Here is an 11705-nt window from a genome sequence, read left to right as displayed (position 1 = left end):
ATACCATAGAAGAAAAGAACGCCCACTACATAAAGTGCTCGAGTGCAATAACTAAATTCACGCTTGCAATCAATCTAAACAACACCGTTTTTTAAAACTTTGGCAAAGATTAAAGTATACAAAATGCAGTCCACTCGGTTACATTTCTGTTTCCAAAGCGTAATTCAGTATGACATTAAATGTTTCGTTTGATTAAACAAATTTACAAAATGTCGGCCAAAATCCATCTTCTCCCACTGCCGGCCAATGGGCTTCCTCTAATAACCACATTTGGTGTGAGTGGAACCGCCAACCGGATGCTTCACATTTACTCATCCGGTGAAATGTGTGGCTCATTGTTCTATCTGTGATTTTACTGTGGTGACCTCTTCTTCGTTGCTTATCTACTCTGATCCTCCGTTTTCCACCCCTACTTGCGATCAGAGATGCCGGGGTTGGATTCATCGCCTAGTGGGTGCAGTATTTCAACATAATATGAGACGTTAACATAGCTAGCTAACTAACAACAAGCTAACGGTTAGCTAATAGCTACGCGAGCAATGTAACGACGTTAAACACAGCCAAGCCAAAGGTTTCCCCGTTTATCTGTTGTCAAGTGCTAACCAGATAGTTAACGTTACTATTTTTGTAGTTGATATCAAGACTTTCCATAGGAAACAGTGTTAACTAACTTTGCGATGTGCATAAATAATCGAATTGAGATCCAACTAAAGAATACATGCAAATAGGAAGACGCGCAATAGCTAGCTACGCTTTTTGTAGCTGATGTGAAGACTTGCATAGTTAACACTGTTTTCTAACTTATGTATGTGCGCACATAATTTAATTGCTATAATTCCAATGACTAGGTATATGTGAAGGATCTAACTAATGAATAAATGGGAAGATACCCAATAGCTAGGTAACGGTAGTTCGCTAACGTTACATACTCACTGACTTGGCTAAGTAGCTAATGGGCTAGCCATTTTTTGAAACTTACTAATCAACTTGTGTGGTTTTTAGGCGTTGACAAAACTGTGGAAAACATTGGAAGACTCCCTCCAGATTTATTGGCAGAAACAGTAAGGATATCCTGTATCTGTCATTTCTCTTGGCATTCATTGAGAAAGATGAGACGCTTGAAATAGTACCACGTCTTTTTCAGCTGTAATGATTGGAGTGATAGGCCAATCCAGAGCCATATACACTGAGTATACCAAACCTTTTTAAAAACACCTTCCTGATATTGAGTTGCCCTCAGAACAGCCTCAATTATTCGGTTGTCAAAAGCGTTCCGCAGGGATGCTGGCCTGTGTTGCTTCCCACAGTTGTCTAGTTGGCTGGAAGTTTGGTGTGGTGGATCATTCTTGATACACACAAAACCCAGCAGCGTTGCAGTTTGTGACACAAACTGATGCAGCTGGAACCTACTATCATACCCTGTTCGAAGGAACTTATATATTTTTTGTCTTGCCCATTCACCCTCTGAATGGCAAACATACACAATCCATGTCTCAAGGCTTAAAAATCCTTCTTTAACCTGTCTCCTCCCCTTCATCTACACTGATTTGAAGGGGAATTAATAAGTGGCATTAATACGGGATCATAGCTTTTACCTGGTCAGTCTGTCATGGAAAGTGCTGGTGTTCTTAATGTTTTGTATACTCAGTTAGGCCAGGTTTTAGAACGGCCACCATGTTAGTGCCCATTTAGAACTTAATTCTCGGAATGTTGGCGACGTAATAACACGAGAGCAACTCTGACAGGGTCATGGCTAGAAGGGATTCAGCTTTTGTCAAATTAACATCAAAAGTGTATATTTTTCTTGTATTTTAGCTAAACCTTTTCCAAACCTTAACCTAACTCCCGACCTGCTACGAAAAGTCAAATCTGATGTAAATTTGACAAACTGGATCCCTTCTAAGAAATCACCCGCTGTAAACAAGCAAAACAGAGCAGTGAATTTAAGACGTTTTTATTGAATTGGCATTCAGGATAATGGGTATCCAAGTCTTTAATGTGTTGTAGTGTCACTGGAATTCTTCATAGGTTGAAAAACAACAGAAACAGAACAAAACGGAAGGATTAATTATCACTTAACGGCTATGGAGGAGAATTTGTCACTCTCAGAACGTTCAACTGCATTGGCAAAACTCCTCTCATATATAGATATATATATATCTCTACAGTTGAAGTCAAAGTTTACATACATCTTAGCCAAATACATTTAAACTCAGTTTTTCACAATTTCTGACATTTAATCCTCGTAAAAATTCCCTGGTCTTAAGTCAGATAGGATCACCACTTTATTTAAAGAATGTGAAATGTCAGAATAATAGTAAAGAGAATAATTTATTTCAGCTTTTATTTCTTTCATCACATTCCCAGTAGGTCAGAAGTTTACATACACTCAATTAGTATTTGGTAGCATTGCCTTTAAATTGTTTAACTTGGGTCAAACATTTCAGGTAGCCTTCCACAAGCTTCCCACAATAAATTGGGTGAATTTTGGTCCATTCCTCCTGACAGAGCTGGTGTAACTGAGTCATGTTTGTAGGCCTCCTTGCTCGCACAAGCTTTTTCAGTTCTGGCCACAGATTTCCCATAGGATTGAGGTCAGGGCTTTATGATGGCCACTCCAATACCTTGACTTTGTCTTTCAGCCATTTTGCCACAACTTTGGAAGTATGCTTGGGGTCATTGTCCATTTGGAAGACCCATTTGAGACCAAGCTTTAACATCCTGACTGATGTCTTGAGATGCTGCTTCAATATATCCACATCATTTTCCATCCTCATAATGCCATCTATTTTGTGAAGTGCACCAGTCCCTCCTGCAGCAAAGCACCCCCACAACATGATGCCACCCCCGTGCTTCACGTTTGGGATGGTGTTCTTCGGCTTGCAAGTTTCCCCCATTGCTGAGCCTCCAAACATGACGATGGCCATTATGGCCAAACAGTTCCATTTTTGTTTCATCAGACCAGAGGACATTTCTCCAAAAAGTACGATCTTTGTCCCCATGTGCAGTTGCAAACCGTAGTCTGTCTTTTTTATGGCGGTTTTGGAGCAGTGGCTTCTTCCACTTCACAAAATAGATGGCCTCATGAGGAAGAAGAATTATGTGGATATATTGAAGCAACATCAGTGAGGACGCTTGGTTGCAAATGGGTCTTCCAAATGGACAATGACCCCAAGCATACTTCCAAAGTTGTGGCAAAATGGCTTAAAGACAACAAAGTCAAGGTATTGGAGTGGCCATCACAGAGCCCTGACCTCAATCCTATGGAAAATGTATGGGTAGAAATGAAAAAGCGTGTGCGAGCAAGGAGGCCTACAAACCTGACTCAGCTGTCAGGAGGAATGGGCCAAAATTCACCCAACTTATTGTGGGAAGGCTTTTTGAAATGTTTGACCCGTGTTAAACAATGTAAAGGCAATGCTACCAAATACTAATTGTGTATATGTAAACTTCTGACAGACTGGGAATGTGATGAAAGAAATTAAAGCTAAAATAAATAATTCTCTCTATTCTGACATTTCACATTCTTAAAATGAAGTGGTGATCCTAACTGACCTAAGACAGGGAGTTTTTACTAGGATTAAAGGTCGGAAAATGTGGAAAAACTGAGTTTAAATGTTTTTGGCTAAGGTGTATGTAAACTTCCGACTTCAACTGTGTGTGTGTATATATATCTCACATACGCTACTGTTCAAAAATTTGGGGTCACTGCATTGTTCTAGTGGAATTTTAACACATTCCAAGCCAAGTGATTTATATCTGAATAGGCTACTTGGGGATACTGACCATGTGAGCTCCAAGCCCTTTCTAAACTCATGTCTTTGCATGTCCTGCCAAAATTGGTCATCGCCTCCCTTGTTTTTGAAAGAAAAAAGAAAAAAAATTGTTGTCCTTTTTAAAATAACATCAAATGGATCAGAAATAGTGTTGCCATTGTTAATATTGTAAATGACTATTGTCGCTGGAAACGGCAGATTTTTTATAGAATATCTACATATGCGTACAGGGGCCCATTATCAGCAACCATCTCTCCTGTGTTCCAATGGCACATTGTTAGCTAATCCAAGTTTATCATTTTAAAAGGCTCGTTGATCGTTAGAAAACCCCTTTGCAATTATGAAAACGGTTGTTCTGATTTAAAAAAAGCAATGAAACTGGCCTTCTTTAGACTAGTTGAGTATCTGGAGCATCAGCATTTGTGGGTTCGATTACAGGCTCAAAATGGCCAGTAACTAAGAGCTTTGTTCTGAAACTCATCAGTCTATTCTTGTTCTGAGAAATTAAGGCTATTCCATGCGAGAAACTGAAGATCTCATACAACGCTGTGTACTACTCCCTCTATAGAACAGCGCAAACTGGCCCTCACCAGAATTGACCCAGGAGGCCCCGGTGCACAACTGAGCAAGAGGACAAGTACATTATACTGTCTCGTTTGTGAAACGGATGCCTCTCAAGTTCTCAACTGGCAGCTTCATTAAATAGTACCCACAAAACACCAGTCTCCGTCAACGGGATGCTGGCCTAGGCAGTTGCAAAGAAAAAAGACATCTCAGACTGGCCAATAAAAAGAAGATTAAAATGGGCAAAAGAACAGACATTGGACAGAGGAACTCTGCCTAGAAGGTCAGCGTCCCGGAGTCGCCTCTTCACTGTTGACGTTGAGACTGGTGTTTTGCGGGTACTATTTAATGAAGCTGCCAGTTGAGGACACTGTATTTCTGATCAATTTGATGTTATTCTAATGGACCAAAAAAATAGCTTTTCTTTCAGAAACCAGGACATTTTCTAAGTGACCCCAAACTTTAAACGGTAGTATACATACATACGGTACCAGTCAAATGTTTGGACACCTAACATATATGGAATCATGTAGTAACCAAGAAATTTTAAACAAATTGAAAATATATTTGAGGTTCTTCAAAGTAGCAACCCTGCGCCTTGATGACAGCTTTGCACACTCTTGACATTCTCTCAACCAGCTTCACCTGGAATGCTTTTCCAACAGTCTTGAAGGAGTTCCCACATGCTGAGCACTTGTTGGCTGCTTTTCCTTTACTCTGCGGTCTGACTCATCCCAAACCATCGCAATTTGGTTGAGGTTGGTGGATTGTGGAGGCCAGGTGATCTGATGCAGCTCTCCATCACTCTCCTACTTGGTAATATAACCCTTACACAGCCTAGAGTCCCGCTAAGCCCAAACCAGATGGGATGGCTTCTCGCTGCAGAATGGTGGGGTGGCCAGGCTGGTTAAGTGGCCCTTGAATTCTAAATAAATCAGTGTTACCAGCAAAGCACCCCCACACCATAACACCACCTCTTCCATGCTTTACAGTGGCAACCACACATGCAGAGATCATCTGTTCACCCACACCGCGTCTCACAAAGACACAGCGGTTGGAACCAAATATCTCCAATTTGGACTCTAGACCAAAGGACAAATTTCCACTGGTCTAATGTCTATTGCTCGTGTTTCTTGGCCCAAGCAAGTCTTATCAGTGTCCTTCAGTAGTGATTTCTTTGCAGCAATTTGACCATGAAGGCCTGACTCACACAGTGTCCTCTGAACAGTTGATGTTGAGATGTGTCTGTTTAACTCTGAAGCATTTATTTGGGCTGCAATGAACTTATACTCTGCAGCATAGTTAACTCTGGGTCTTCCATTCCTGTGGTGGTCCTCATGAGAGCCAGTTTCATCATAGCGCTTGATGGTTTTTGCAACTGCACTTGAAGAAACTTTCAAAGTTCTTGACATTTTCCGTATTGACTGGCCTTCATGTCTTAAAGTAATAATGTACTGTCGTTTCTCTTTGCTTATTTGAGCTGTTCTTGCCATCATATGGAGATTGGTCTTTAACCAAATAGGGCTATCTTCTGTATACCACTGCAACCTTGTCACAACACAACTGATTGGCTGAAATGCATTAAGGAAAGGAAATTCTACAACATAACTTTTAAGAAGGTACACCTGTTAATTGAAATGCATTCCAGATGACTACCTCATGAAGCTGGTTGAGAGAATGCCAAGAGTGTGCAGAGCTGTCATCAAGGCTAAGGGTGGCAACTTGAAGAATCTGAAATATAAATATATAACTTTATTTTTTTGGTTACTGCATGATTATGTTTTTTTTTTTCACTTGTCCCGGACAAGAGGACAAGCCCTGGCATTCATTCATCAATTCATGTGTGCCTTTATTTATCTATTTATATGTGCATGCATTTATTTCAAATGATGACAGGTTTGGTCCATACATCTATACTGGCACCGGCTACACTTGTTCAGCTGCGTCACCATTGACAGAAACAAATAAAAAAAATATTTGGACCAAATATCCCAATTGGTCGGTAGACCAGAGTCCTATGTATTAGAGTGCATAGATACAGCGACCGACCAGTCACAGTCAGATGTATTGAAATACAATACTTTTGTATTAGAGAGTGCATCGATGCAGCAGTCATCAGTCACCATTTCAGGAGCTGTTATTGAGGATGTGGTTCTGATAATCTCCTCATGCAGTGTCAGCAGATTCTGAGTCATCTCCAAGGACAGGTCAGGGGAGTGGATTCCGCTGAAATCTCTGATGTAAGTCAACACATTGCCACTGTCCTTTCTCTCCCTAAAATGAACCATATTTACATGATCTGATTTTGTAACACGTTTTTCTACCTTTTTCTGTACAGAAGTTTCAAAGAGCTGGGATCCGACTTGACCAAGAGGCTCTACAGGAGGTTGTCCAATTTCTCTTCTTAACGTTCAGGTATTGTAGCTGTTTGTGATCCGCAACCAACTTCTACACTCATCGGCAAGTTGCCAAAAAAATACTATATCCGGCGTTCAGCACATTGATTTTGTTTGCTCCCCTTTTGGGATAGGTCAGGAACCAGTGGTGGGTAGTGGCTTCAGGGCCATGGCTATGATTTGTTACTAAAGTAATTGGTTTTATTTATTTGGAGAGTCATAAGGATATTCCATGGTGGGTGAGTTGTGGGTTTAAATGCATTTGGAAAGTATATAGACCCCTTTTACACATTTTTGTTACGTTACAGCTATATTTTAAAATTGATGAGGAAATGTAATTTTTAATCTGTCGACACACAATTTCCCATAATGACAAAGCGGGAACAAGTTTTCATCATTCTTTTGAAAATGTATTTAATAATAATAAAGTAAACATTTGCATAAGTATTCAGACCCTTTGCTATGAGACTTGAAATTGAGATCCGGTGCATCCTGTTTCTATTGATCATCCTTGAGATGTTTCTACAACTTGATTGGAGTCCAGCTGTGGTAAATTCAATTGATTGGACATGATTTGGAAATGCACACACCTGTCTATATAAGGGCCCATGGTTGACAGGGCATGTCAGAGCAAAAACCAAGCCATGTGGTCGAAGGAATTGTCTGTAGAGCTCCGAGACAGGATTGTGTCGAGGCACAGATCTGGGAAAGGGTACCAAACGATTACTGCAGCATTTAAGGTCCCTTAAGAACCCAGTGGTCTCCATCATTCTTAAATGGAATAGGTTTGGAACCACCAAGACTGCGGGCCTCCCAGCCAAACTGAGCAATCGGGGTAGAAGGGCCTTGGTCAGGGAGGTGACCTAGAACCCTATGGTCACTCTGACAGAACTCCAGAGTTCCTCTGTGGAGATGGGAGAACCTTCCAGAAGGACAACCATCTCGCGCTCCACCAATCAGGCCTTTATGGTAGAGTGGCCAGACGGAAGCCACTCCTCAGTAAAAGGCACATGACAGCCCGCTTTAGTTTGCCAAAAGGACTCTCAGACCATGAGAAACAAGATTCTCTGGTCTGATGAAACCAAGATTGAACTCTTTGGCCTGAATGCCAAGTGTCACATGTGGAGTAAACCTTGCACCATCTGTACGGTGATGCATGGTGGTGGGAGCATCATGCTGTGGGGATGTTTTTCAGGGACTGGGAGATTAGTCAGGATCAAGGGAAAGCTGAACGTAGCAAAGTACAGAGATCCTTGATGAAAAAACCTGCTCAGGACTTCATACTGGGGCGAACGTTCACCTTCCAACAGGACAATGACCCTAAGCACACAGCCAAGACAATGCAGGAGTGGCTTCGGGACAAGTCTGCAAATGTCCTTGTGGCCCAGCCAAAGCCCGGACTTGGAACATCTCTGGAGAGACTTGAAAATAGCTGTGCAGCGACGCTCCCCATCAAACCTGACAGAGCTTGAGAAGAATGGGAGAAGCTCCCCAAATACAGGTATGCCAAGCTTGTAGTCATACCCAAGAAGACTGAAGGTTATAATCGCTGCCAAAGGTGCTTCAACAAAGTACTGAAAGGTTCTGAATATTTTATGTGATATTTCAGTTAAGTTTTTCTAAATGTGCAAAAATTTCTATAAACCAGTTTTTACTTTGTCATTATGGGGTATCGTGTGTAGATTTCTGAGAATTTCAGAATGAGGCTGTAACGTAACAAAATGTGGAGAAGGGGTCCAAATTCACTGTAGATGTTGACTGGGTCCAGACGTCTGTGTTAAATTAACACATTTGTTCTATCTTGAACAGGTCGACTGAAAAGAACAACCTCTCTGCTGATGTACTGGTAGCTAGGCTGGGAGAGGGCAGCAGTAAGTGGTCCAAAGCTGCCCTTCAGGTGCTCCACCGGCTATGGAGTGACCAGGGTACCCTAGTCAACACGCACCAGGAGTCCCAAGCCATGCTCAGCATCGGACAGGTAGGCCTACACCCGGCTACTGGAGCCCACCAAAACAATGGATTCTTCTCTTGCCTAATTCCAGGTCAACTCCTTGCTCCTTCTTAGCCTGGTCCCATATCTATCTTTGCTGTATAGCCAAGTCCTATGGACCACCAGGCTAGCTCCTACACCATAGGTACTTGTGTAATATTTGAAATGATTGGATATGGTTTCGAAATTATAGAGGGCAAGGAAGTATGCAGCCCTTGAAGTGGCCAGAAGTTTTGGAATTGGGTATTGGATTCTCCTAATTAAGGATGGGGAATTGTACCCACAAAGGGCATGTGTGAGTGCAGGCTTTTGCCCCAGACAAAGCTACAGTATAATACACCTAATTCAGCTTATCAACCAATCATAGTCTTCCACAACAAGACTGAAGCCACTTTCCAGAGCGTCTGCAAAGCAGTCACACTGCACAAATTGATCAATGATTGAATGCCGTCTTATCTACAGTGTCCTTATTTAAAAGTTGCATCGTACCATTGTTGCCATTTAATGCTAGTTTGACCTCCAGCAGGAATTTTAGTTGGCGTCTTATCAAGCTTGTTGGCGCTTGCTTACTTTTCCACATAATTCTACAGCGGTCCATGCCGGCCAACCGTTTTGATTGCTATACCCTATCCGAAAGAGCATTTTCCCAAGGTTTTTAATGAACCTTGTTTTGCCAAACAACACAATGTTTTACAGATGGTCTCCCTTTCAAAATGTTTTCCTACAATAACCATAGCGCCATGCCCACCGATGATAGTCCCCAAATCGATATTTGCTAATGATAATTTTATTGGATTCTGTTATATTCCGTCATTCATTGTTGTAAAGGTCTGGGAAATATAAGCATGTGATGTCTGCTAAATTAACAAAACATGCTGTTCTGTTATTTTGAAATAAATTGTCTTAGTACCATGTTTTTTTATGAACTCAACAAAATGTTAATAGATGTATTTGTGATTGTGTCTATTACATGATTTATTAGACTGGCGGTTATTGGTAGGCTACTTGATTCCTGGCTATTCTACTGTTAAAATGCACATGGTGCAGCAGACCATGGCGCTTTGAGGAAGAAATGCTAAAAGTTTGTCTCTTATGATATTTTTCTCAATGTAAGGCCACTGCTGGAGTGTAAAATACACATTATTTACAGAAGTCAGGGACAGATGGGTTCAAGGTTTTTATTGAAATGACATGGGCCTATAGCAGTCCTGTTTACTGTAGGTGTTAAAAAATATATATGTATTTATAAATAACTAGGCAAGTCAGTTAAGAACAAACTCTTATTTACAATGACGGCCTACACCGGCCAAATCCGGACGATGCTGGGCCAATTTTGCAGTGCCCTACGGGACTCCAAATCACGGCCGGTTTTGATACAGCCTGGATTCGAACCAGGTTGTATGTAGTGAGATGCAGTTCCTTAGATCGCTGCGCCACTCGGGAACCCTAACTTACTTATTGGCATAAAGGCCTACTTAAATATACAGTATATCAATCAATATTTCGTTAAGTCATCACACAGCATACAAGTCATCCATGTCTTTTTCCCGTACTGGTCCCTCTGTGGGAATCGAACCCACAATCCATACTTTTTAAATATACTGTAAGTGCTTTGCCATCTGTAGTTGCAAGTGAGCTGTTGATTTAACCCCTGGTGTGCCTGTCTAGCTGGTGGACATGCAGTGGAAGCTGGGCATGGCGGTGAGCTCGGACACCTGTCGCTCTCTCAACTCCCCCCACGTCTCCCTCCTGTTGAAGATCGCAGACACCTCTGGACAGATCTCCCAACGGTCCTTTGAAATGACCATTGCACAATTCCAGGTCAGTTTATTCTTCATCTAAAAGCAATGGATGAGTGATGTTTGAGATGATTGAAGGTTTTGCTTATATGGTGCTAGTGTACAACCGTCCTTTACTCTATGTAAAATACCTTACACAGTTTACCCCAACACTTTAGGATCCTGCTCTGTTGGTAACCCGGCCTGTTGTGTGTGTGTGAGAGGGAAACATTGCATCAGAAAAACAATTCTGAACAAATTACGATCTATTCTATTTACTGACAGACTTTTCCTACTCTCTTTGCAGAACTTCTACAGGCAATTCAAGGAGATGGCAGCTGTTTTGGAAACAGTATGACGTTCTGTGGCCCAGAAACCCCTCCTTGATGAGAATGCCATGCCCTTATTTACATTATTGGTAATGTTTACGCTCAATAGCATTTTGTGTCCACGAATGCTGAATTCCAGTGGTGTAAAAATACTTTAAGGTATCTGTACTTTACTATTTATATTTTTACTTCCCTACGTTCCCAAAGAAAATTATGTACTTTTTATCCTATACATTTTCCTTAACACCCAAAAGTACTCGTTACATTTTGAATGCTTAGCAGGACAGAATATGGTCTAATTCGCACACTTATTAAGAGAACATCCCTAGTCATCCGTACTGCCTCTGATCTGACAGACTCGCTAAACACAAATGCTTTGTTTGTAAAAAAAAATGGAGTAAAACCTGCCTCAGTTTACTGAATACCTTTCCCTGGGATCGAGTTTTATTTTTCAGTGCGACAATACACCAAAATGGCTTTCCAAGAGATTGCGTGTTCCTTAGTGGTCCAGTCTTAAGTCAATCAATGAACCCCAACAAAATTGACTGAGCTTGAGCAATTTTGACAAAACAATGGATATACAGGTTATTGGGCCACCACGAGCCAGAACAGCTTCAATGCACCTTTGCATAGATTCTGCAAGTGTCTGGAACTGTGTTCAATTGGTTGAGATGTTGTGACAGAAGACTGACATATGATTTACATAGTTTTCATGGTCATCAAACCACCACTCAACTCTGAGGTGTAAATGTTTTAATTTAGAAATAAAATAGAAATTTCACTTTGAACATGTGGAGCAGGTTGTGTAGATTAGTAGGGGGGAAACATTTTTTAAAGATTTTTGAAAACTGTGAAAGGGCTGTGTAGTATTG

At 41.2% G+C, this 11705-nt stretch overlaps 1 protein-coding gene across 3 annotated transcripts; it reads left to right on the top strand.

The window, feature by feature from the left end:
* Positions 1 to 261: 261 nt before the first annotated feature.
* On the top strand, positions 262 to 11255 carry commd6 (COMM domain containing 6). 3 transcript variants are annotated; one of them, XM_071340230.1, is made up of 7 exons: positions 262 to 450; positions 1003 to 1061; positions 6515 to 6580; positions 6679 to 6755; positions 8546 to 8714; positions 10395 to 10547; positions 10812 to 11255. In XM_071340230.1, exons 1-7 carry the CDS (start codon positions 426 to 428, stop codon positions 10860 to 10862), a joined length of 600 nt encoding a protein of 199 aa, XP_071196331.1. In that variant the 5' UTR covers positions 262 to 425; the 3' UTR covers positions 10863 to 11255. The 3 variants fall into 3 exon arrangements, with proteins under 3 accessions (XP_071196331.1, XP_071196332.1, XP_071196334.1); XM_071340231.1 differs by having other exon boundaries at positions 304 to 450; positions 6433 to 6580; XM_071340233.1 differs by having other exon boundaries at positions 344 to 454.
* The last annotated feature ends 450 nt before the right edge of the window (positions 11256 to 11705 follow it).

This window comes from Salvelinus alpinus, chromosome 14 (assembly GCF_045679555.1).
Source record: "Salvelinus alpinus chromosome 14, SLU_Salpinus.1, whole genome shotgun sequence".
Classification (NCBI taxonomy): domain Eukaryota; kingdom Metazoa; phylum Chordata; class Actinopteri; order Salmoniformes; family Salmonidae; genus Salvelinus; species Salvelinus alpinus.
The sequence above is the reverse complement of the archived record's forward strand: the minus strand, read 5'-3'. Positions and strand labels throughout refer to the sequence as shown.

Bases quoted from the DNA above. Each gene is read 5' to 3' on its own strand.
- commd6 (XM_071340230.1), top strand. From the start codon at position 426: ATGCCGGGGTTGGATTCATCGCCTA. The intron at 1,062-6,514 runs GTAAGGATATCC...CTCCTCATGCAG, and splicing joins CAGATTTATTGGCAGAAACA to TGTCAGCAGATTCTGAGTCA. The intron at 6,756-8,545 runs GTATTGTAGCTG...TATCTTGAACAG, and splicing joins TTTCTCTTCTTAACGTTCAG to GTCGACTGAAAAGAACAACC.